Source organism: Poecilia latipinna, unplaced genomic scaffold, assembly GCF_001443285.1.
Source record: "Poecilia latipinna isolate Pla-1442-1.1 unplaced genomic scaffold, P_latipinna-1.0 Scaffold1, whole genome shotgun sequence".
Taxonomy (NCBI): domain Eukaryota; kingdom Metazoa; phylum Chordata; class Actinopteri; order Cyprinodontiformes; family Poeciliidae; genus Poecilia; species Poecilia latipinna.
The window spans coordinates 1,209,829-1,236,426 of NW_015112617.1; the positions used below are offsets into that span (position 1 = coordinate 1,209,829).

Below are 26,598 nucleotides of genomic sequence, written 5' to 3' on the forward strand. Positions count from 1 at the left end.
CAGAAAATCATAATGAATTTCATCAGATTTTGTGACCATTTATCTCGTCAATGTACTGCGACACTTTAAAAAGAAAGATTAACTGATGCACAACAACTTACCTATTTTTAATGGCCAAATTTGTATCTACAAACCTTTGTGAAAGAATGAAAAAATAAATAAAATAAGTCTAGCTGTGAAATTTCCTCCCTACTAAATATCTTGTGGTCAGCTGTTGGTGTTACCATGGCAAACTGGAAACAGCTGTGATCAGGTCAGGCCATGTAAAAATAACAAAGTGGGGTCAATGGGGTCAAATACATAGCTGAAGACTTCTGAACTTCACGTGACCTGGAGATTGGTTTAGGAAAAGCAAATAGGAAGTTTCACACATTGGATTTCTATGGCGTCCCACGTCCAACATCAGTGTCTGACCTCACTAGTGAAATTCTTCAAGAAAGCTCTCAAGTTCCTGTAAACACACTCCTAATTTTTATAAAAAATAAAAAAAAAAACACCTTGAAGAATTGAACTGTTTTAGCTACAACATGAACCCTACGGATCAAGTACAATATTGCCACTGAAGTTCACAGGGAAGTGAAGGAACAAGGAAATATTTTTCACAAAATATTATAAAGGAGCGAGAAAGGGAGAAACTGGCGATGCGTGAATATATAGTTGGGTACAATTTCGCAAAAGTCCCTCTAGCCCAGACAAGTAGAAATATGAAAGTTACTTCGTACTTAGTGGAAGATTTTGTTCCAGTTTTGCAAATGAGTAACTGAGTGAGAGTCACATAGCAAATAATAAACCTGAATCACTTCAATAATAAAGTAGCTCACAAATTATTAACAAGAAACTTTACACTTTGACGCATTCAGACAAGACTGCCAACCCTTTCAAGTAGGTCATTTTTTTGTGTGTTTCCTGATAGCAATTGAAAACAAAATTAAAGGGAACTATTTTCATTTCATGAGGGATACATGCCAAGTTGAATGAAGAATAATCATTTCAATAAGCACAGAAAAGAATCATACCAATTTCAAGTATCTTCACTTTCTCTGTACAGCTATATGTCATTAAAACACACACATATAAAGCTACATAACCTCACAATTTTTTATTTTTACATGTCTGGATACAAACGATTTTCAAAAACTTGACATAATGCTGCGATTATGCCAAGCTTTTTTTTTTTTTTTTTTTTGCCAAAAAACAAACATGTACTGAGTCACAAAGGGAAAAGGAACACAAAGCTTTAGAGACGCTGTCCATCATTTGCCACTGTGGAGAGAAAGATTGAGAGGCATTAGCAGAGAGGGGAGGAGGAAGGGGAGAGGAGACAAATCTGACAAAACAGTCCCGTACACGAAAAAAAAAAGGTAATTTTCATAATCAGATCGACTGTTTGCGGAGGCCCACGGTGTGTTAAAAACAATGTAGTACATTTCCATTAAAATAAATAAATAAAATAAAATAAAAACACTAATACAGCACACTTTCATAAACATGAACACTGCGTACAGAGGCTTTCACCATGCTGACGGGAGGAGATGGCAGGAAGAGGAAATGGCCGTTAAAGAGCGAGTCACATGACAGAGAGAACGAAAGCACTGAGGACAACAGATGTAACAGAGAATTTAGTTGGAGAATCGTTGTTATTTTGTTTGGTCGAAAAAGAGAAGTTTAGAGAATGCATGCATGGCATTTTGCACATGGAACAAAACTTTAAAGGGGAATTTCTCCAGTCTGTCTTTCAAGTGCATCCTCTATTGATTCAAGCCTTTTGTTTGTTTGTTTTCTCCCTTTTTTGTTTCACTGCAGGGATTGATTTATGCGTCAGAACCATAAGAGACCAAATGCTTTTGTTCGGTTCGCGGCGACTCTTCGAGCTCAGCTAAGTCAGTCTGCGCCGCGGCAGGCCGACAGACCAAATGTGTCCTGCAGAGTCAGCGTTTTTACCATTAGTTGTTCTTCACTTGAATCCAGCACAGAGGCACAACCCAAAGCGATTCCCCTTTAAAGGAGAGAGTGATTAGAGCCCTCCCCCTGCTGACCCCTCCCCGCTCAGACATGGGTCCGACCCTTACCTATTGCGGCGTAGGGGACCGGGTCACAACAACGCTGCCCAGATAGCTGAGATCAATCAAAAACAAATCAGGTAAGACCCTTACCCTCTACAAAAGCAGCAGCCCTACAAGCTACCCTCCCTCGGCGGCCATTGATAGTGAGGGAGCGGTGAGTCTGCCCCCCCTTCCCCCCCCGCTGCTTTAGCTCCGCTCTGGGCGCGGAGCGTCTAAGTCGGTGAGGTGCGTGTAAGGGGGGCTCAAGGTGTGTTCACAGAAAAGAACCCGAAACATAAAAATTCTGTTTTCTTTTTTTTTTTTTTTTCTGTAATCTAAGTCTTGCCTTACAGATTTTGCATTAGTGTTTCACATTTTGTCACAAACTTTAATGGATGTTATTTGCATTTCATTTGATCAACACAAAGCGCAAATTGTAACGTGGAAGGAGAATGATTCGTGGCTATGGCGACCACATATTCCACACAGCATGATGCTGCCACTACCGTGTTTCACAGATTCTTACACATTGTCTAACAAAGGAATAGGCATGGCAAACTGCAAATGTATTGACCCGCCCAAATCATAATTACAACAGATTTTATTTATTATGCCCTTTATGTTTTGAGATCACAACGGGCTACAAAGGACTGAAAAAAAAGCATTTACAATGGATGAAAATAAATAGATAAAAAAGATTAAAACAAATATCTAAGAAAGTGAAGCATTAAGAGTGAAGAAGCAGCCAAGATGCCTGTGTTAACTCTGGAGGAGCTGCAGAGATCCACAGCTCAGGTGGGGAAAATCTATTGATTGGCCGCTACAAAAATCTGACCGTTAAGATACAGAGGCAAGAAGAAAGCTGCTGTTGTCTAAAAAAAAAAAAAGAAATGGAATAAGGTGCTATAATCAGATGACATAAAATATTAAGTTTCTTCTCTCCATTCAAAATAGTCAGAAAACAGAAATGACTGAACATATGGTGGAACAATGTGGTGGCAGCATTGTGCTGTGGGGATGCTGGTCGGCACAAGGTGGAAAATGTTGAAAATCATGCATTATTATCTTCTTACTTCACAAATGTGTGTGTTCTTCTTTCTCCCAATCTCTGACTCAAAATCCCATTGTTGTTTATGGCTGTAAAATGTGAAAAATCTCCAAATGACTTTTTTTTTCTTTGCAAGGCACTTATAGGGGGGCTAAACTATCTAAATGTATGCATGAGGGGAAAAATGTGTTGTAGTGCTTCTGTTAAACAACTGCACGCTCAAACGTGTTGTCTTGACTCATAATAATATTAGTGGAACTTACGAATACAAACTTTGTAAATGGATTTCTACAATTCTTGAAGTTGACTTCTTTGTGCATGAAATTAATTATTTTGACTTAAATAATTATGGCTTTTAGTCTTCCTTCTGCAGGAAAAGAACTCAGTTTATCTTTTCAGCTCTTAAATATAAATACCTAACTGCTTGACCAATGATTATTGACAAAGCAAGGTCAACTAAGGTTTGCTATCTCAGTGTAACTTGGCTCAACAAAACCCAAAACTCCACTTGATGATAGCAGGTTATTATTTGAACTCAGGTTTTCTGCTTCAGCCCATTTGAATGCTCACATGAGAGCTGTAAAATAATCATTCTAGAAAAAACACAAAACAGAAAAAAACAATTTGATCATCCAGATGCTTCTTTAGGAGAAGAATACTGCTGCTACAATCAGGACAAGGTATAAAGCTAGCAAAATCTTGTTGCTAGGTCCAATAAGTGAGATAGAAGCCAGTTAGGATTTTGCACAAAGTGCTTAATTTTTCACGCTGTGCACTGGCTGCCTAGCTGCATTTCAATGTCAGAAGTGAAACTGATGTTTTACTTGCACGTTTTAATGGTGAAGGATTACAGATAATCAAAACCAATTTTTATTTTCTCCTAAAATTGGAATATTGCACAAGGGGAATTAAAAGACCATTTTCTTTTTACAGAAATGTTTCCATTCTTGCTCACACAATAACGGAAAAATACTGCAGTTACCGACACCCACCATCCACAAAGATGATGAGGTACGAAAGGTAATTTTTATTTGTTTATTTATCTTTTTTTTTTTTTTTTTTTTTCCAAAAGGTAATTGCTAAAGAAGCAGCTATTAACAGTGTGCTGTATTCAAGTTGGACAAGTTGAGTGGAAGGAAAAAGTGTGGTAGAAAAGGGTGCACAATCTGTAAGCCACAAGCTTCAAGGGTTTGGGAAGAAATGGACTCCAGTAGAGGGATCAGCACTGAAAGAGCCACCAGAACCTGGACTGATACTGTTGCATTATCGGTGTTGAGCCACTTATGAACATGAAACAATATCTGATCTGAGTTAAGAAGAAAAGGGACTAGATTGTGGCCTGGTGGTGATCTTCTCTAATAAAAGGATTATTTATTTTCATTTCATTTGGTGGTAAAGGTGCTTGAGTTCAATATTCATACTAAACTGCAGAAGTATAGGTCTGAAATACATTATGGTCTGTATAATTAATCTATATAATGTGTGTATTAAAATAGATTTACTATGCATTTTCATGAAGTGTATAAAAATACTCTTCATGACTTTTTCTTCAAAAATTAAGAAAAAATAGAAAAAATAAAAACTACTGGAGACTAATTGGCTGTATAAAGATGATTTTCTATAAAGGCATTTAAAAAATCAACAACTTCTGGACTTGTTAAAGATTGAAAAGTCTAAAAGTAATACCAATTAAAAAAAATATTAACTCAGTCTTTGCTCCATATGCCGAAGTCTGTTGAGAACATTTCATTAAAATAAAGACAATTTTTCTGCAGAAGGAAGAAAAAAATACCTCAAATCAGAATAGTTTGAGTATTATTTAACAATTGATAAAAACTGTTTTTAGGACTAGAAATGAATAAATAGTAGTCATTAGTAAAAAGACATTAAAGTACCTAATTTGTGTTTTTAAAATCCGTACTGTGACTAATTATGGAAGCTATTGATCTGTCATATCCTTAATTATAAATATTTCATTTTTTGAGTAAATCAGTAGTTTAGTGTTTCACCAAACTTAAAAAAAAACAAAACATTTTAACCACTAATTAAAGTTTCATGTGGATTAGCAATAATGAGGAAAAACGTATTACCCACAAGTCAAACTGGGTTTTCACACATGAAAGTTTCCAACTTGTTGTTTTTATAAACTGTCAGTGTGTGCTAAATGCAATTACATGCCTTCTGCATATTAAAGTAAATATGCATCTTTATTATTGCTAAATGGAAACACCACAAGGCAAAAGTGTGGATAAATGCAAAGGATATTTGGAAAAAAATTAAAAAAGGCGAACAGACGAGGAGAAAAGTCTCCCTTTTTTTAAAAAAAAAATCAACATGGAACTATTCTCTACAGGAATGGATCACCTACCCTGAGGCTGAGATCTGGAGCTGGGAGGGCTCTGAGGGTAACATCTCCTCCTCTGTCCGTCTCTGGGATGGCCTCTGCCCAAAAACATCCCTGCCCTCTGGAGGGGGGGAGGGGGACTGGGAGGGGTAACTGGCTGCGGTGGAGGCATAGGACATGGGGTAACCGGGGCTGGGCTGCTTGGTGCCCTGGCTCTGAGTGGGCGAGGCGGTCAAGGAGGACCTCCGCGAGAAGCTAACGGTGGCCGAGGGCTGCAAGGTGATCTCGGGCATCTCCAGAGACCGAGAGGTGCGGAGGATACTAGGGCGCGGGGGGGGCCTCACTAGGATATCTGGAGAACCTGGCTGGGTGCTAAGAGGGCTCTGGGAGAGCGGAGACAGACGGGAGGGTTGGAGCACTAGCGGGGGTAGGCTGGGGTCTGCCCGGCGCCCCGCCCTTGGGCTGAGCCAGGACTGAGGGCTACTACTGGGGGCTGTGCTTGGGCTCCCTGCGCGGGCTGCCGGGTCAGGGTAAGGCAACACTGGTACACCCACACCGTGGGCCGTGTGTCTGAGCTGGCCGAGACTCTGGGCCTGTTGCATAGCTAAACGCCTAACTGGAGGCCCTGGGGGCCTGTCTCTGCCTGGTGGACCCACAGGGACCTCCAGCTGCAGAAGTCCGGGGCTCGTCGGATCCTTCAGGGATGGAAGGTGCAGGCGGCTGGGGGGGAGAGTATGAGGAGGGTATGGGGGTGGGTCGGGGAGGTCCTGGGGGTGATGTAAGGGATGGTGAGGTGGGTATATGAACCGTGGGCCCTCTAGGCCCAGGAAGGGTAACTCATGAGCCTGCCAGCTCTCAGGTGAGCGGGGAGGAGGGCTGTGAGTGTGCGACAGAGAATGGCCGGAGGCAGTGTACTGATGGTGTTCCAATCCTTCACTCTCCTCCGGGATGGAGGGGTAACCGAAGGGCCCCTCAGCCGTGCCCGGGGGTGAGGACAGAGCGGAGCTACGCGGGCTGATGTCAGGCATGTAGAATGGTGGTGGAATCCCTGATTCAGCACGGCTGCCTAGATACCCATAGAAAGGGCCCTGGGGAAAGCCCCTGTAGCGGGAGGCTGGGGCCTGCCCTGAGGCATAAGGTGCACTGCCCTCTGCAAAGCTCATACCTTCCATGGGCCTGTGCAGGCGGGGGCTGTAGGTGGGGGGTTGCGTTGACTCCAGGCTGGAGGACGTTGGGGACAGCTGGGGCCTCAGCGTGGGCATGATAGGTGGCAAAGGCCCGGGGTCAAAATCATTCTCCTCATCTGACTGCCGGAACTCTGGGTACATGTCGGACTCCTCCGCAAAGGGGAAGCCCTGGATTCGGCGATGAGGCGGGCTGGTTTCCATGACAAAGCGGCCGTCAGGGCCTCGGCTTATCAGTTCTATAGGCGTGGTGACCTCTGCCTCATGTTTGGACACACTGTATTTCTTGCTGGCTATGGCACGCTTGGTTTTCTTGTAGAAGGAGAGCTCTTTGTCCTTGTCTCTCTGAGGGCTGGGAAGCTTCCTGACATACAGGCCCGGGCCGTGGGAACCCTCGGACGATAGAGAGCGGGGCCGGGACGGAGGGGAGCTCTCTGGACTTATCTTCCCCGACGATAACCTGAAAGAATGAGAGATGCAGACTGAAGGTGTTGGCTTTATTAAACACGTTGCTAAAGCTCAGAGGAGACTGGGGTTGAAAGGGACATCTGATGCTGCAAATTAGTTCGCATCATTGCGCTTTCTGAAAGGGATGAGACAAAACAAAGCTGAAGCGCTCGATCAAGGCAGCCATAATGAACTACATTACAATAATGACCAGTTTATGGTGGTGGCAGCGTCCTGATAGGGCCACTATGGTGGGATGAGAGGAGAAACAATAATGCAACCATGGCAGCCGTACCACAGATCCATTGGATCAACATCTTCTTGGAGACGAGACAGAAGCGAATGATGTCTGACCACGCCTTTATTGCCCACATTAGACACGGTGTACACATTTATTGCACAAGCTCACCGATACCTGTGTCCTTAACACTAATTTGCCTTCCTGTTAAAGATGTGAGATTTATTCTCCTTTTAGATTCAAGTTGCCTAATGTTACACAGGAAAAAAAAGAGAAAATTACAACCTTTGAATATCTATTTTTGATAAGAAAATTAAGGAATACATTCTTACTAAACCGGTGCCACACTTATTGGGACTGCTTTTTTAATAGCTTGTACAAACCTGCTGCAGAAGAAGGCTGATTTTGTGTTCATTTAACCTTTTCTAACCTTTTCTAGAAGAGGCAACTAGATTTTTATTTATACTGTATTTATTATACTGTTTCAAATAGTTCATAATGCCACGTAACGTAACAAGGTTCCCAGGACCTTTGAAGTATAAAAAGATTAAATTGGTAGGGTTGGAAACATACAGGAAGTGTGCATTTATGATGGCTCTCATCACACCTATTGAGTTAATTGTTGTCTTTGCCAACAAAGACGACAATTAACTCAATAGTTCAGTTATAACTACTTTATAGGAGCTATAGGTGTAGATAAAGGTGGCACCAAAACTTGTGTAAAAAATGAAGACTTTTTTACCCCAGTGATTTGCTGTATTGGATTAAATACTTAAGTTTTTCAGAGTAAGGTTATTATATTGCAATAAAAGTTATATTTACTTTAACACATATACACCAGAGGTGGCTTTCTTTTAGTTGGGCATAAGATTTGGCAATGCTTTGACACCTAAAACATTGTGCAAAGATTTTGAAGAGTTTTACAGAAAACCTTGGGTAACATATTGCTTGTGGTAACATATTGCTTGTGAAGCACTGAACCTTTTAAAAAGACAACAATGGGAGAAAAAAAAAAACTACCAAAGTAGTCAATGAAATGGTTTTGACGTGGTTCATTTCATTTTTTAAAACTGAGCATTCAGGGTCTGAGCTCCATCTCGACTCTGAAATTCTGATAAGGACAGAAATTTTGGCCTCTGCTATTTAAAAATTATGAGTCCATACCCACAGTTCTGTATTGTTCGTGCAACATGGCTAATGCAATTCCCTCCCTGCATGATGTAAGGGGCTGTACATGCAAATATGCTGGTAAAAATGCTCCACTACAACTAAAAGAAATCACCGTCAAATGATACGTTTCTATGCAATGCTGTAACCATGCAGCCAAGCCAGTGCAGGGCAGCACACTCTGCATTTTTGTGCAGGCAGGCACTCACAGGGGGCTGGCCGGTGGGGGCAAGAAACTGCTCCTGGCTGGCTCGTCCCAGCAGGGCTCTACCCCTGGCAAGGGGGTGAGAGGAGGCCTGCGATGGGAGACAAACAACATGGGCCTGGTTCATTTCTAACTGTGCTATTTGAAAGAAGGACTAGGTGCAAACTGCCAAACCTGCCTTCATCTTTTCATAAGAAAATATAAGGAAAGGGAAGTGAAACCGATCATTTCTCTTCTTTTTTTTTGGGTCTATGTAAAAGGTAGTAAACACTTTGGAAAACAGATTCTTTTTCAGAAAGGACCTTGTTTTGAGATTGAAATGCAGTCAAACATGTACACAAGATTTACAAACTGACAAATACACACATGAAGCCGATATTGTACAAGAAACGAGACCATTAAACACAACAATCATGCACAAAAAAAAAAAGAAACAAAAAAGCAGACAGCGGTTCGAGGTTAAACGACACAGATGAGGTAGAAGTCAAAACACATACAGCAACGTGTTTTTAAAATGCTAACTTTGCTGCTTCCACTTAATTTGCCCATGATTCTGTTGGGGGTCGACTCTGCAAATGTTGTTCCGCACCATTAAAAGAAACCTTTACATCATCATGGGCCTCATGCTCAATTTACACCGTGTCGTAATCAGAATCGATATTGAAGTGACTTTCAGCTGTATGTCTTGTGCATGCATGGTGAGACAACTGGGTGTAAGAGAAGACAAACAGTTGTTGCCACCTCGGCAATGCAGGAGGTGCGGGGGGCGGGGGGCTCGAGATGTCTTTACTTACGGCGACTCAATGCTTTTCCTGAAGTGCGTCACTGACAAGGGAGGATCTGTGAGGACAAACGGGTTTAAGTACAACATCGGCTTGGCAGGACAAATTACTTGGACAGAAAGGGAAAGTGCCATTCTACGCTGAAAATAAAGAAAATAAAGATAAGTGGGTAACTTACGCATTCAAACAGCTAAAAAGTTTATTTAAATAATCAGCAGTTCCCTGGAACTTACTCAAATGTACAGCTCTGGAAAAAATTCAGAGACCACTTAAAATGATCAGTTTTTCTCATTTTACTCTTCAATATTTGGTGGAACAACCATGAGGTTTTCAATATGGTTCAGTGCAGTGGGCTCTTAATTTTTTCCAGAGCTGTATTTGGCTGATATGCCACCCTAAACTGTAGTAATGTTCAAAATTAAAACTCAAAAATCAGCTTTATAATCCACCAAGAGGTCAGATAAAGAATACTTTATTTCCTTACACTTGAGAAATTCAACCGGTTAAACTCTAGTTAGAAATATCCAGAAATTATTAACCCTTCCATGTTCTTAAGAGACGCGGTCATTTGGATGCCACAAGTTTTTTACCCTGTGCGCAGTCCGGTGGGTTCTCAGTGACTCCTCGTGTGCTTTTACGAGTTTATTTAGTGTGTGGTTTTGGGAACTGACGATCTGATGGGTTCTTCTTATTCTCTCTCTCTTTAAGAATTTGGAAGAATGTTGACTTAGTAAAGAGAGGCCAACCTGGTTTACGCTTGAGTTTTCGACGGTGTTGTTTATTGACAAAGCAGGCCGCTAGAGTGCTGAACAGCACCGCTGCTGCCAGAAAACAGATGGTCGCCACGACGCCTGCCACCACAGGCCGTGCCAGCCCCTCTTCAGGCAACTCTGCAGCAGGGAAGGGGTCTGCTGAGTCCGCCAAGGAGACAGAAAGACGTCAGAAGCGCAGAAAGGTCAAAAACCGATTGACAACGACTGGCAAAGCACCGCTCTGTAAAGACCCCTGACCTGTGCTAGACACTCCGACTACGTTGCTGCTCTCGCTGATCAGGTCGTCCATGACCGCCATCACTCGGAACTCGTACCAGGACTCCTGTTGGAGCAATGAAAACAAAGATACATTTGTGTATGTCTCATCTGGGTGGCAGGAACAGACAAACGTAGCGCTGTCGTTATCGTCTAACTCACCTGAACGAGGTCTCTCGCTACCAGCTCAGTCTCGGTGGATGGAATCAGGTCATCAAGAACTTCCCACCTCTCCCCAAGGCGGAACTCCATGATATATCGGTCGATGGGGGACGAGTGGTTGGCTGGGGGGAGCCATGTGAGGAGGACACCGTGCTGCGTGCGATTGGCTGTGAGGCACCGTGGTGGAGTAAGAAGCACCAGAGGTTCAGCGGTACCCAGAGGAGAGCCTGTGGGCCGCAATTCCAGTTCAGAAAAGGAAAAACCGTGACACGTTGAACTTAAAAACAAGTTAAGAGCAACTAAGGTCAATATCACACCCTTAATATTTAATAAAAGACTCCAAACTAATGAACACCGATTGCCTGGAAGGCGAATGGACAAAGGCAGTTTCAGATTTACTGGTATACGGCAATCAGAAGTCTTTTGCCCTCACGGACGCAGCATATCTAAGGGCGTAATTCATGTTGTAAACAATCTACCTTTTGAGTTTAAGTGTTTATTGAGAGAAAAAGAATTAAAGTTTGTCTTTTGTCATCTGTAAGGCATTTAAAAAGAAAATTAGAAGAACAGAAACTTGTTCCTAAATTTCAATAGACGTAGAAGTGAATTGGAATTGTACAAAACTCAGCAGATTAAAGCTGTAATCAAATACAGAGATGGAAAACTGAAAACGACACACCTCCACTCATAATGTCTGAAAAGGTGCATTCTCACCAAATAAAGTTTCTCCAGGAAAAAAAAAATCATTTCTGCATCTGATTTACACAAAGTGGTTTAGAAAAACCAGTTTATTCTAAGACAGAAATTCAGCTGTTAGGGATTAGATGGAAAAGAACTCGAGCACCTTTATAAAGAAATACTACTAACCTTCAGTTCTTTCATTCCTGGAAAAGAAAGCGATTTAAATGAACTCAACACCCCCACCCCAGAAATATACATGTTCTATGTTTTGGGTTATTGTTATGTTCCAGGGTTCTGTGTTTTTTTCCTAACAACCAACATGGCGTCTTCTTGTGATGTTCAAATAACTATTATGCGTTACTAACTTGATGCTAAATCAGTATGCGAAGAGCAAACCTAATGGCATTGCATTGAGCTCAATAGCTGTACTCTTCATACAACAGTTTGTCGTAGCTGTTATATATATGAAGTATTATAACAACTGCCTGTGATATAATATATAAAAACATTAATATAAAGTTCTAGAAATAACATAAAAATCCAGGTTATTGGGTAATTCACTCCAGTGAACATTCATTGTCAGCCATCAAGAGGACGTCATCCGAGTGTGAGAATTGGGTCAGTGCTTTGCAAGCCTCATTAAGCAATCGTTAATTGAAGACAAGCGTTCGTAGCAAGCAACATGCAACTAAATGTACATTTGAATGAAACAGAGCATTTCTGTCAGTGTCGAGGCAACAGCTGATGAAAAAGCTCCTGATCTTGTACTGCTTTTCAAGTCTTCTGCAACACGTGATTTTCTAGTGTTGACATTAATTTACATGTGTTTCTTTGAGTTCAGTATTCAGTATAAGTATTGTTCATAGTAGTTTGTTTGTTTTTTTTTCTTACAAAATGATGCCCAAATTTTTTTCTTTTATTTTCTTCCTTTTGAGATCAATTCACAAGCTGTACATCTGGATGCATTTAATAGAGACTAAAACAGGCAGCACAAAAAGGCATACAGGTAATTCAGTGATTGACCTGATTTATTTATTTTTTAATCACTGTAATTTTCAGCCGACTTCACCAACACGCTGCTGTTCCTGAAGAGTTTTCCTTTCTCCTACGTGTTGACTTGTCAAACAGGTGGAACTAATGAGATTATTTACGGCTCGGTCGTTTGGTGTTTCCGTACGCGTAAATGGGACACTGACATTTTTAATGTAATTAGTTACGCCTGTTCCGTTCCTGCTGTGAGGAGTTAAATTGTTTGTACCCAGTAACATCTAGTTCACAGCTCATGGCAATCAGCAATTGTCAGCTTCACCTGGAAAAAAAAAAAAACTTTTTTTTTTTCTTTCAATTTTTCTAAAAACATTTTTGGGCAAAAAAAAAAAACAACAAAAAACGGTGTCCAGCCATTTCTAGCTAGGTTTACACTGCTACATTGATTGGTTAAACAAAACCACTGCAACTGCCTGCTGTGTTCGTAGGTCTTCCTGATGTTGTTTGTTCACTAATGTTCTGTAACAAACTTATGAAGCCTTCTCAAAACATTTGGATTTATACTCAGATTAAAGGCAAATCCACTTATTTTTACTAAGTGGATGAATAAAGACAGTTGGTTACACTCGATTTCATTTAGGGCCATCAGAGCAAAGACATCTCAACACAAATCATAATAATGTTTTATCATTTAGCCTCCGCTTCACAACTGTGAGCTACTTTGTGTTGGTCTGTGGCACAAGGTAATAATTAAATATATTGGAGTTTGTTTTCAGAATCTGAGAAAAATGTGAAAAAAGGTGTACACGAAATTGTTCAAAAGAAGTAAGGTAAACAGAAAGCTAGACATGTCAGACATGAGTCAGTGCAACACATCCCTGTGAACACAGTGCTCATAAAAAAATCAGCATTTACAACAACAATACTTCGGCCTCTCTCTAAGCTCTTCTGCAGACGCCTACAAAGGTTGCACAATTTCAAGCTGTATTTTATTCGGCAGGATGCCCTGCACCCTGCAACGACACAATTCTTGTCAGGCAGTGTGATGTAATTTGGCTTTGAAATCCACTATGTCTCATTTCTGAACATAATCTGTGGGACCAGGTAATAAAACAAATCCTGTTCACGGTGACCACACCTCTTGTTGCATAGGACTTAAGATCGTAGCACGCCTTCGGAGCCCTTTAGGAGTTCATGCTTTGACAAGCCAGAGCTGCTTTTGAAAGCCAACACATTAAAATCAGGCAAGTAGTTTCTCTGCTTTAGCTGAACTGTGTAAAGAACTTTACACAAGTCAAGCAGAAAAGGACGAGCTTTTCACATGTTGATGATAGAATTATTATCTTAGCTGCAGATGCATCTTTTGCTGAAAAATGATCAAGTGTGCACTAAAGCAATGCTATGTTATTGTCTTTTAGGGAACACAGTTTTTATTTTCTTAACCAAAAAGGAACTGAACTGTCTGTTTGCAATTTAGCGTATCTCAAATATTGCATAAAATAAGTTCAAGTGGTTAAATAAAACAGCTGCACAGTGTGTCAATTATTTTTTCCTTCCATAACTCGATTAATTGTTAAAATAATCAATAGAGTACTCAATAACTATAATCGTGAGCTGCAGCTATTTTCATCCCAGCAATGAAAATTCTGCCACTTTTGCATAATTGCTTTTATGTTTGTCACATTTTTAAAAGGAAAAGTAAAAGAAACCTATTATGGTTAAACTGCAGCCTCCAAATATTTCCTTCAGGTTTTCCTGTGTTACTGCAAACACAGTAACATAAAGTAAGCCCACCCTTACTCGGCTCATTATAAGCCACTGAAAATATTGAAACAGACTTACATTCTTGAGATTCAAATTGCAAATTACATATAGATAATTGTGCTTTCAAACTATAAACACTACATAACTTTGTTTTTCTTTCCGTGAATCCTCCAGAGAGGTAGTGGGCACGCTGCTGAGTTCAGTTACACTCTAAAAATGTCACTGACGACGTCCGCTTTAGGCTTAGCATTCAAACGACCTTAATTTAGGAGAGCCTACCTGCGGTGGTGACTGTCACCACTTCGCTGAATGGGCCTGTGCCCAGTTTGTTTTGAGCCAGCACACTGAACTGGTACTCCGTCCCAGGCTCCAACCCTGGCACCACCAACCAGGTCTGAGCACCAGAAACTGGCATCGAGTGCCAGTCATGAGGACCAAAGTCTGTTCTCTTAGACCTGAGAACAGAAACACAGTCATAAAAGTACCATAAACACAGTTAGTGTGGTATTTAAGTTTGTGTTATTCAGAAAACACAACCGTCAATCCCAAGTTGTTCTGAAGATCACTTCACACGCACAGTTCACTGCCAGTGAACCAAACTCAATACCCATGTGTGTAAACATTCAGGGAGATGTTTCCTCAGAACAGTTGAGTGTTAGCTCTTCTTTATAATCACTGTCGGTGCAGAAAGGCATCTACGTTCTGCCAGATAGCTGCTAACCTTCCAACATGTTTAGTTTTCCGTTGCAAACATCGATTAGAAGTAAAACTAGAAGTAAAAGTAAGAGCACTTACACTGGACCGTACCACACAGAGAACGTCTGCTCGAAGCCGCCGTCATAGCCTGGTTCCCAGGACACATTAGCAGAGGTCGTAGAGGGCAACACATGGATATTGCCTGGAGCATGTGGGCTGGTACCTGAGTGGGGTTTTTTTTCCCCCCGCAAAAACAGAGCAAAGTGAGAACCTTTTAAAATATTGCACTTTAAGAACATGTACAACGTAAATATGATACCCTGGGTTTTTATGGAGATAGTGTCAATATAAATGCTTCAGTTGTTGTTGTTTTTTTTTTGTTTTTTTAATTACAGGAACAGATTGGATGATGTGATGTGGTCTGAGATTGCTACCAGCCACAGGTCAAGTTCATCCCACCCACATAACAGCTGTGCTGTGTGGCCCAAAGCCAGTTACTTCTCACTGAGATTAAGGCGAGACCTGAATGTGGTCTGAGGAGCACAGCTGTCAGCGCCGCCCTTTGACCCCGTGTCAGCTGACGGCTGGCCACATTCAGGCATGCTGCCAGCTGTGCCACTGGATAATAGGTGCACGGGGAGCCGCCAGGCAAACAAACAGCGTGCTTACTGACCCGCTCACCTCTTTACCACGCAGAAAACTACACTCTTGACATTTGGAGTAGAAAGAAAAATTGCATGATAAACAAAACGTTTTGTGATTTATTGATTTTGAAATCTAAAAGTTTTTAACTTTTGGTCAAAACCTACCGAGCAGCTTCACTTAGTGAGCTAAGATAGTCAGCTTTGCTCACTTGCTAGCTGAGGTAATAATGTGACACATTATGGTTAGGTCACTAAGCTAGCAGTTCAGGTAGCAGTTAAAAGTTAAGCTAGCAGTTAAAATATACTAAATTTCTCCTCACTGACTACGGTAATATCAATCTATCATATAAATGTATCCAAGACGCACGACAATTTAAGAGGCATTATACAGCTTAGTAAATACTCATGTCATACTTGGCCACTGTTTCCTGTTAGCCTGGGAGCTAGCTAGGTGATCATTGACGCTACTTTAAGATAACATAAAAAAACATTGTAATGTTGAAGTCTTGTTTGTGAAAGCACAATGTAAGGCTACAATAAGAGGGAAAAATGAACGGTTAAAGACAGTTCTGGTTTAGTAATCAACGACAGGCTGCAGGAAGTCTGTAAAGACTCAGACTTTAAATTAGTTGTATAAAGCTTTATGTGATGCTCTCTCCATAAGAGAGACTCCATACTGATTCGCACAGAGAAATAAAAGTATGAGGCTCTCTGTAACGCAGAATTATGTAATAAAAAATCAAACTTCAAAATGTAATAAAACATCATTGAGACCGCAATATGTGACATTCACGGAAAATGTAACAAAATCCTTCAAGTATTTTGCAATACTTTTTCATCCACATTATGCAACAACCTTACATTTAGTGTTGATTGTTACAAAATAAGGAGCTAGCTCTAGAATACTACTATTGCTATAAAATAAACTATCGTAAAATGTTTGTCTTCTTCCTACTCATTATACATAGTGGATCCGATGTGCATCTACAACAGTCATGTTGTAGATACGATACTTTACCAGATTTAAACTTTGGTCAATAAAAGCCAAACTTTGGAGCATTTCGTTACCTTTCCAGACTCACAGCCAGGACCTTCAGTATGAACCTACATGTCGTTCAAAGCAAAACGATTCAAAATGCATTCGTGGATTTTACCTCATTTTGCATCAATTATTACAGAATGTGCTTTTAATAATGCTTTATTACATCCTAAAACCCGATTTTATTACATTACTACATAATGCGGCGTTACACTCTGTTTAAACTCTTGCAAATGGCTTAAATCGCACAACAAAGCAGGAGCGCTGTAAACTCAAAGTCGCTGCAAAGATATTTGTGAGCATTCGTGAGGACTTATCAGTACCGATGACTAGAATACGTGTGCTGGCAGTGATGCTTGTGACCACATTGGTGGCTACACACTCCCACTCTCCATGGTCCTCCTTGCTGAGAGACAGAAACTGTAAGCTGCCACTGGGTAGGATGTTGTGTTTACTTCTGCTTGGCTTCCCCACCTTTGATTGACAGGAAAATCACAACAAGTCAAGCAGACGGGAAGGTGTGCGAATAAAACATTTTGGGTGAAGATTAAAAACAAGTAAGAACGGATTTGCTTCCAGTAGATGCTACGTAGGGGATGTGCGTTGTTCTGCAGCACCTTTCTCCAGGTGATAGTTGGTATATCAGGGTCTCCAGAAGCAGCACAAGGGATTACTAGCTCTCTCCCAGCCTCCTGACGGTACTCCCCCCCAGGTCTCACGTTAAAGTAAGGGGGATCCTTGGTAAAAAAAACAAAAACACACACACACACACACACACACACACACACAATATACAGACGAGAGATCAGAAAATGCAGAAAAAGAAGAGAAGACATGAAAAATCTGAGTAGATGTCTACCTTTAGCACCAAAGTGGCAGGGGGGGACATGCCCATGGTACCTAGGGCGTTGTAAGGCACACAGGTGTAGGTGCCCAGGGAGTCTTCTGTGGCCTCTGCCACCCGGATACTTCCATCTGGCATCAGGCTCCAGCCGGGGTACTACAAGACAAGGGAGGGGGGCGTCTGAAAGCCTAGCTTTCACTGGGTGCTCCTGAACTCTCAGGGGCCCATCTAAATGTTTCTGAACTGCGCAAAAACAAACAAAACAAAACAAAACAAGATCCTCAAGATTAAAATAGATTTTTAGACCTAATAAAAGAGGATGTGGTGTTTCTAAAATACACACCAACCTTCAACGCCGACATATTAGGCAACACAGAAAGAGTTGTGTGGAAGTGGGAAGATGTTTCTCAATTTGCTCGATTTTCAGCCGAGCTGACCCGGGATCACTCAGTCAGAAACTTAAAACCACGACCATTTCTATGAGTTACTATCTAGGAGCTAACATGTTGTACTAACAACAGCACTTTTCGGAGTGGAAGATGATCCTAATAAAGTCAGAGCAGGCAAAAATTGTTAAAGAGGCATTTTAAGACAAAATGTATTTTGCACATCTGTTGGAGTCAGACTTACTGCTGGATAAGAGAAAGGCTAAATGTATATCATATATATATATATACGTATATCCGTTTTTGACACTGACTTCACTTTTGGAAAAGAAACATTGTTACATGAATAAATATTATAGCACAAGCTCAATGAGTATTTATGGTGATAGCAAATAAAACAAACAAAAAAACTTCCTGCTAAAATAAAGCGGATAAAGTCCTTTTTGGACTGGAAGCTATTCTTTATTTTAGCTGTAACATCAGGCTGAAGCGTCACAGCTCAGTCATGAGTTGTGACAGAGGTGACCGACCTTTTCCACCCTGAGTGGGTAGCCATCTTTCTCCCACTTCACTGATGTCACAGGTGGGTTGGCGTCCACAGGGCAGCGGATGATTCCTGGCAGTTTCCGTGGGACGTAGATGACTGGGGGCATGTTGATCACTCGAGCGGGGTCTGAACACGAACAACGGCCTTAGTTACACTTCTTAGGAGAACTCTAAGTGTAAAACGCATTCATGAAGCACAAACTAAAACCGTAAATCGCTAAAGCAAGAAGAAATGATGGTGAAGGGATGACGACAATGCATCTATCATTAGTATCTGGAAACTGGAAATTACTGGACTTTTTTCTTGATTTAAAAACAAAAACAGTTTTTGAAGTATTGAAATAAGACATTGTGTTAAAAAAAGTTTTTTTTATACAAGAAGTACAGAGCGAGCAGAACAAAGATCTTCTGTGCAGGAAACTTGGAGAAATTTTGTTGATGTAAAAAAAAAAGAAAGCATTCTCTGTTTTGGAAACACTTTGTTCTACCTTCATAAGTTGAATTTGATTTGTGATTCAGATGAAAGAAAGAAAATCTGAGGACACCGTAGTTACTCTGATCTTTCTGAGCCAAATAAGGAAGAGAGAGTTTAACTGTGGCTGAAGTCTGATTTGTTATCACTAGCTTAGCTTCCCTCCATCCACCACACACGTAGTGCAGTCCATAAAAATGCATTTCCCAATCCGGCAACATGCGTTTCAATGTCCACATTGTTACTGTGCAGCTAAACAAACACTGGTTATGTGGATAAAAGTGAAACTTGCAGAATCAGCGATTGGCTCATTGATATGACTCAGGTTTTTTAAGGTGACAGATGTTGGAAGACATATGCCGTGACAAGCTTTTGTCAGAAGCAGACGTTGCCAACATTGTGAACTGCATGCAGCCTGGGCTTACAAAGGGATTTTAAATCACTCCGTAGAGTGCCGGTGTGTTAGGTGTCCTATTTTTCTCGTTTCAAAATCAATTCATAAATTTTAAGTTGTGTTCTGCTTTGAACTTGCTCTTTTTCCTTCAACTCTTATTGACTTATTTCTCAGATGAAATAAATTCATTTCAGTCATGGGAATGGATTTATCTGTCAAAAACGGCAAGCCGAAACACAAATATGGAGGAAAGATTAGAAAATTGAAGATATGTCCCCTTTATTTTGTTCTGAGCAGCAACGTCATTTTGACATCTCAGGTTTTCAGGTTAATTATTCTATAGAAGATTACAACATGCGATACATCTGTCAGCATTGGCAATTTTTTATGTCTTTTGTTTGGCAACATATAAAAAAAAATGTATTTTGGTGATACAAATTCATTTTTTGATTTGTTTTAGTAACTTTAATTCTTGACTTTATGCTACATTTCCAAAACGGGTGACATTATACCCATAAAAAATAAAAATAAATGTCGGGGCATGCTGGGGGGAGACATGAAAGGAGCTCTGAAAGGGGAATTAGCTGAAGTGAAGATTAGGTGGCAGCAAGCAGAAGTGTTGGGAGTTGTCCCTGAATATCCCCGACAAGGCCATAAAATGTGCAAAAAAAAACACGTGTGCACAAAAAAAACATATTTGTTTTGATTTTCCAGTCAGAAAGCGGTTACAATTTATGAATATTTCTACAACACATGCCTGAATTTGTCTTTTGAGTCCAGTTCTCTGCTGAAAAGGAAAACAAAGGAGGATTCTCGAGCAATCATCTTTGTACAAAGCTCGTTTAGCCTCCACTACTCTTTTTTTCCTCTCTCTCTCTCTGTCTCTGCCTTTATGTTGGCTCCATGTTAGGCTGGTGGTTCTAGGCTCCCTCCTCTTATGCTGTAACACAATAATCAATTACCAGCAGCAACTTGGGAGTAAATTAGCTCAACGGCAACATAAAGCCTAAAGGTTGGGTATCTTTTATATAGACGTGGCGTTATTTTCTCATCAGCCGCAGCTTACGGAGAGGATTTTCATGGTTTCACACCCTGGGACTTGAGTAAAAAAAAATGCATAAGGAGAGGCGGGGGGGGGGACAAAAAAAAAGGCGTCTGACAACGAGCCCGTCCTGCTTAGGGCACAAAAGAAGGAGTGAGGAGTAATTCCATTAGGAGCATGAAAACGATTCCACTGCCTCCATTTGACTCCTGACCTTCAAATTCACAAGGATTCTCCTCGTTTCAGTCATGGAGCAGCCAAAAAACTACAACCTCCATACTGCCGATGCTGCTGCTGCTGCTGCTGCTGCTCCCATCTCCACATACAGCTCGCTCTGCCCCTCCCCCCCTCCTCCTCCTCCTCCAACTGGTTGCCACAGTAACACTCACACTGAACAGTGAGGTACGCTGAAGCCGACGGCGAGATCCCAAGGCTGTTGCTCGGAATGCAGGTGTACTTCCCGGCATCCTCCGGCTTGACCCGGAATATGATGAGGGTGCCGTCGATGAGGATGCGGACTCGGAGCTTCAGGTCACTGCGAGAGGACGACACATGTTCTGAAACACGGCATGCATAGGTTTCCACCCCCCTCCCCAGCCCCGGCCGAGTGCTACGCTGCGTCAAAGAGCCATAAGAGAGCAGCAGAGAGTCGAACAGCAGCCAGAAGCGAGGCGATACGTGGAGAACAGAGTGTACAAAGCCAGAGATTCAAATAAATCTGCCACATGGAACCGCCTTTACAATTTCCTGCTCGATGGTGTTTTGCTCCTAAAGACGCTATTCGTGTGGCAGATATATCCTGTCCTTTTTTTCAAGAAAAAAAAATAAGAGCTCTCCGCACATTGAAACTGGCTGCAGCTCTAACTTAAAGTTTTACTTAAACCAAACCCCACTAAAGTAAATTGCAAAAAGCTTTCTTTGGCTACTTTGTGACTCGAGTTTAACTTTAATTATTAACTGAAAATTGAACAAAAAATACAGATAAAAACCAGATTTTACATATGTTATATTAAAAAATGCATCCCTTTTGTCTCATTTTCTTTTATTAAATTAGATGAAACCTTTCCTGCTCTGGGTTAGCTGGGATTTTTAAAATTAGCCATATGCTTTAAATAAATGAATGAAATTTATTGTGGGAGATTTTAAGCTTAAATGCATTTCCTGTTAAAATATCAAATTAAGTATTATTGTTTAACATCTTTTCAGTCCCTCCAGGATTTCGCGATCCTTTTTGTGATTTTTTTTACAATTATTTTTAGAAATATTTGTGATAGTTTTGCTTATTTATGATTGTATTAATTTTTTTTAAAAAGTGCTTCTGTTGAAATACACGACACCTCCAATAAAAAAAAAAAAAAGATCAACTCAAAAACGATTTATGGAAAAATGTAAGATTTTTTTTTTTTCAAAATTTCCACTTTTCCATTAAGCACATTTATTTTCGGAATTCCAATTTATGCAGTTTTAAAGTCAATGTAGACGCAGCTATTGTTAATCTGAAGGGATCATTTGCATCCAAACATCAACATTCTGGCTAGCTTCAATATTTCCAGATAATGCTATTTCCTCATTGCATCATCTATTTTGTGTAAGTGCACCAGTCCCTCCTTCAGCAAAACTTCAGTCAAAACACATTCATTCAACATTGTGGATTCTTCCATGACGCCACACAACGAAGCAGCGTCTTTGAGGTGCTGCCTTAAAATATCTCCACGTGTGTGTCTCCATTTAACTTAAATGATATGAATTTGCCTATCAGACCTCACCTGGGCTTTCCCAGGTTGTTTAAAAGCACATTGATCATAGAGGATGTCAACTTCTGAATTTACAGAAGGTAATAAAATAAATTCTCTTTCATTCTGGCATTTAGGAAAAGGAAATTATTTTGGTAAGGTTGACATATTTGACACAAAATCTCTTTTGGGCTTATGTAATTTTTTTTAAAAACATTTTCATTAAACTGAATTTTATGTTATTTGTTTTAAGCCAAACCCATAAAAAAAAATAAATAAATAAAAATCATTGCAAATATATGCTTGAGCGCAATTGTGTGTGAATCTATGTAATCTATGTAATTTCTACTTTTTTTTTGATAACCTTTGGTAAAAAGTTATCAAAATGTTCTTAACCTCATTGTAGTGTCGGGGTCAGACTCCGAACCAGACAACTCTGACTGATCAGAATCGGGGACAAACCACCTGAAACATGACATCCTTAGTGCAGCGAACAACATGCATGTTTAGAAAACATTAAAAATAACAGTGTGGTTTCCATGTTGCAGTGCTTAAGTAACAGTATGAAATCACATAAATGCGCCAATAAGTCGCAAGTCCAATAAGCACCATGTCATATTTAGAAGAAAAGCTAGCGATCAATCTGAACACTCCCAATGTTATGTTCATGTAAGGTTCATAATCAGGTCAAACGTTGGTTTACCGACTGGTCTATAAATAATTACAAGCAACAACTGTAAATCATACGAACAGCTTCACACCATTAATTGCTCTCTGACACCTGCGCCCATGCTCCATGATGTCTGTCACCTATTATACATAACTTATATGTGTATAGATATCAGATATTTGTTTATTTTTGCTTGTTCTGTTTTTTATTAGAAAGTTATTACTTGTGTTGATGAGTTCAGGTTTGTAAGGAACTTACAAAAAGAGTTGAAAGCAAATAGTTATAGTTACGCTATAAACAGACAAAACCTTTTTTTCCTCACTTTCTGACATTAAACCAGACTAACCATTTCCTGTTTGCCAAATACCAAAATAATGATTACTACTTTAAATTCAGAAGTTGATAGATATGTCATTATTCAGTAGACTTAAATATGAAGGTGAATGTTTTATGTATTTTTATGTTTTTGCAGTTGGCTGGCACTTTTAGATTAAGCGAGTTTTAAACGAGGATATAACAAGCTACTGAAAAGGAAGACATTGTCATGCTCTCTCAAAGTTAACACTGTAGGGCAGTTCAGGCTAGATGCTAACAAAGCTAACAAACTGGGAGTCATTCCTTTAAGTCGATGACATGACTTTGTGAAACGGCTGCAACTAACAATTATATTAGTAATCGATTAATCTGTTGATTATTTTGACAGTGAAAAAAAAAAACTATAAATCTCAAAACAATGCAAAACTTGACCATATCATATTTATGTTTAAAAACTTAAAACAAGTAATGCCTTGACCTGCCTGTGTTTTCGACCAGCATCATCTGCCTCTTAAGACCGGGATATATTGAATCTGTAAACCATTCCGCATCTTGGTCATGATGACAGAAAGAAAATGTGAAGTTAAACACGGGGGAGGGAGTAATAGCTGGCCGTAAGACGTGGCTCAGTTGTGTTTCATTTATTAAAAAGTTTTTATAAGTTAAGGGGGAGCTACAGCAGCTGAGGTAAGCAGGGAAGAAATCTTGGCTAACTTCAAAATTGGGAAGAGACGGGCATCCCTCTGCGTCCAGTGAAGGGTGTGGGCTCCATTAAGTCGGATTTAAATGCACTGAGATTTCTTTTTGCTAATTAAGCAACAAAGTTATCAGCTTGTAATAGTTTGGCCAAAGCTCTTAGGTAATTTTAATGATTAGCTTTAATTCTGCCTCTCAACATAAAAACAGGGAAATACATTTTGCATCTTTGAACGTTTAAGTAAGGAAAAAACAGCTTACTGGCAAATGACTGAAACTTTCTCTTTTAAGTTAGCTAAGTTAAAGCATAGCAGTGCTGCAACTTCTGCAGATTCCTGAGCTGAGCCGATAACTCAATGCTTGAAAACCCCGCCAACACACTCGGTGCATATTGAACAACAATCCTTTACATGAGAAGATTTTGGGCAAATCCTTGAATCTCAGTGACAACCTCAGCTTTAAACACACATGACCACTTTTATCTCAGGTTATAAAAGTTTCTCCCTTACAATGTTTAGCTGTCTGGTATTGAAACTCCTCTCAGCTGCATGTCCAAAAACAAACTCATGGCTAACACTGATGACTACAGATCAGATTTATTATTTTTTTGTCATCCTACAGTCAAACTGTGTTGTGATTTTATTTTACTGGCCTACACAAAGTAGTGAATAACTCCAACTTTAAACGCTGCTTAAAGCTGTATGCTGTATGTAACTTTTATGGAAAATATTTTTCTACATATTTGTTGAAACTCACTATGTCGATGGGACAGTATAGTATGAGAAGTCCTCTGCCTTTCCGCCGTTCTATCTAAAAACAACCAATCAGAGCCAGGAGGCGGGTATTAGCGCTCGTCAATCACAATCTCGTGTGGCGCTGCTCATCCCTTTTCCACTACAGATTTAGCCCCTGAGCAGATGTTATTTTGAATGCTAAGGCTAGTTAGCGTAGCCACAGATAATGGCAGATAAACCGTTTTCCTGTAATAGTAAGTAATGGTTCTCCACCACTAGCACATTTAGCAGCGGATACATGAGGTTGAGTGACAGCTTAAGACGCCTCTCCTGGGATTTGACAGTTTATCTGTCTCATAACACACGTTCACAACCCGGTGAACAAATATGTAAAAAAACATTCATGTTAAAAGCCACATACTGCAGCTTTAAGGAGACCACAGGTGTCAAACTCAAGGCCCGTGGGCCAAATCTGGCTCACCATAGTTTTTTATGTGGCCCTCTAGATTCTAGACTAAAAACTAAGTGTGTTTAAATATTATGTTATCAAACAAGTCAATTCAGTTTTTATTCATTTACTGACTAATTATATCTATCAGTCCCTCCAGTTTCTTGAGGATTACTGTGGAAATTCACACAAAATCAACAAATCCTCGCACTTTATTGCGCCAATAAAGTGAGAGTAATTGAGAGTTTCTTGCTGATTTTTCTCAAAAACTTTCTTACTTGTGCTAAACCGCTGCCTCAGCCTTAATGGATGTCAGATTATAGTTTGTGATCTATACAGCAAGTAATATATCATAAATAAATAATCATAAATTAATAAAATCATAAATAAGCAAAACTATCACAAATATTTCTAAAATTAATTGCAAAAAAAAAATCACAAAAAGGATCGTGAAATCCTGGAGGGACTGAAAATATGTTCAACAATAATACTTAATTTGATATTTTAACAGTTTGTGAACATGTTTTTTATCAATCCATTCTGGCACAACTGGCCCTTTAAGAGCATTCATGATCTTGATTTGGCCCAAAACTGAAATGATTTTGACACCCCTGTTTGACTGTTTCTGCCTCTCTTTTCCAGTCTGGACGTCTACGCTCATGTTCTTCAGTCTCCTCACTTTGCGACCGTCTCTACCCCTAAATCTCTCTGGAGCCTGTCGAGGTCTGGGTTACGCTTTAGCTCATCGCTGTGTGAAGCGCACAGATGTCAAAAGACCTGACAGAGTGTGATGCTGCCATCAGAGAGCAATGAGTTGTCAGCATGGTGGTCATTTAAATGTCAAAGTCCTGTCGCCTCCCTCCCCCCCCCACAAACAACAGATTTCTGCAGCGACAGTACAGAAGTAAACTTGATCATAACTTTACTTCTTGAAGTAGACGTTGTCCTCTTCCCAAAACCAGGTGTAGGTCAGGTTGCCAGGGTAGGCCTCCGCTTGGCAGGTGAAGAGTGCGTTCTGAGATATGTTTACGGTGACGTTTTCTGGTGGCGAGACGATGTACGGAGGCCCTGAGGGAGGGGAAAGAAAAAAAGCTGAAGTTTTAGTCTTCTCTGTAGCATCAACAGCAACCGTTAACAAGTAACGACTAGAGAAATGCCGTTGCTGTTTTTAATACTGATTCACTACAATTTTTGCCATGTGGTGCGTATCAGTGAAACTTTCATTCTTTTTTTCTCTCTGTTCTTGGTTTTCAGCGGCGCATCAGCAAAAAGTTAAAATAAAATATAGAAGATTCAAACCTCGTTTACATTCTGTGTGTTAAGAACAACAGCAAGAACAAAGAGAAGACAAGAGCTTTATATATAGATATGTCTATATATCTATATATAAACCCACTATTTGATCTGATCTCTACGTTTGATTAGAAGCAATCCTTAAAATAAATCCATCTTGTTTTTCATTCATTTAAAATTGAATAAAACTAAAGATTAAGCTGAAGATTAACATCAATGGTTGTTTGTTCCTGTTTTCTTGTGTTGGACTGACGACCCGTCCAAATGCCACCTGAGATATTCATGAACTCACAGGTAAGCCAATAACCAATTGGCCGCATGATAAATCAAAATGAGCTCCATAATTTCTGATTTGATATTAACATTATTTGAAGAGCAATTTTTGTTTTTCACTTTATAATCTATTTTATTTACGGGTTTGGTTGTGTGTAGTTTTTATTTCCAAGTTATTTACTGCTAGTTGTCGTGCTCTCAGCGTTAAGCGTTCTTCACACAGTTAAAGTTTATTTCTCTTAGAGAGGGGGAACTGCATCATTATGCCATTATCAACATATTAATTGAAAATGG

General features: G+C 40.1%; 1 protein-coding gene across 6 annotated transcripts in view; it reads right to left on the reverse strand.

Annotated features, from left to right (window-relative positions):
- igsf9ba (immunoglobulin superfamily, member 9Ba) overlaps positions 1-26,598 on the reverse strand; it is an 84,400-nt gene that overhangs the window by 5,103 nt on the left and 52,699 nt on the right. Inside the window, exons 6-21 of one of the 6 annotated variants that reach the window (XM_015038102.1) lie at positions 25,665-25,806; positions 20,532-20,677; positions 18,219-18,361; positions 17,318-17,458; positions 17,076-17,195; positions 16,782-16,932; positions 14,875-14,998; positions 14,359-14,534; positions 10,648-10,874; positions 10,468-10,552; positions 10,204-10,368; positions 9,470-9,515; positions 8,680-8,766; positions 5,459-7,078; positions 2,070-2,115; positions 482-1,263 (exon numbers count right to left, since the gene is read on the reverse strand). In XM_015038102.1, the coding sequence (XP_014893588.1) occupies positions 2,070-2,115; positions 5,459-7,078; positions 8,680-8,766; positions 9,470-9,515; positions 10,204-10,368; positions 10,468-10,552; positions 10,648-10,874; positions 14,359-14,534; positions 14,875-14,998; positions 16,782-16,932; positions 17,076-17,195; positions 17,318-17,458; positions 18,219-18,361; positions 20,532-20,677; positions 25,665-25,806 (3,419 nt within the window). In that variant the 3' untranslated portion in view covers positions 482-1,263. Of the gene's footprint in view, positions 1-481; positions 1,264-2,069; positions 2,116-5,458; positions 7,079-8,679; positions 8,767-9,469; positions 9,516-10,203; positions 10,369-10,467; positions 10,553-10,647; positions 10,875-14,358; positions 14,535-14,874; positions 14,999-16,781; positions 16,933-17,075; positions 17,196-17,317; positions 17,459-18,218; positions 18,362-20,531; positions 20,678-25,664; positions 25,807-26,598 lie in introns of those variants that run through there. The other 5 variants (XM_015038025.1, XM_015037779.1, XM_015037712.1 and 2 more) reach the window with 5 other exon arrangements.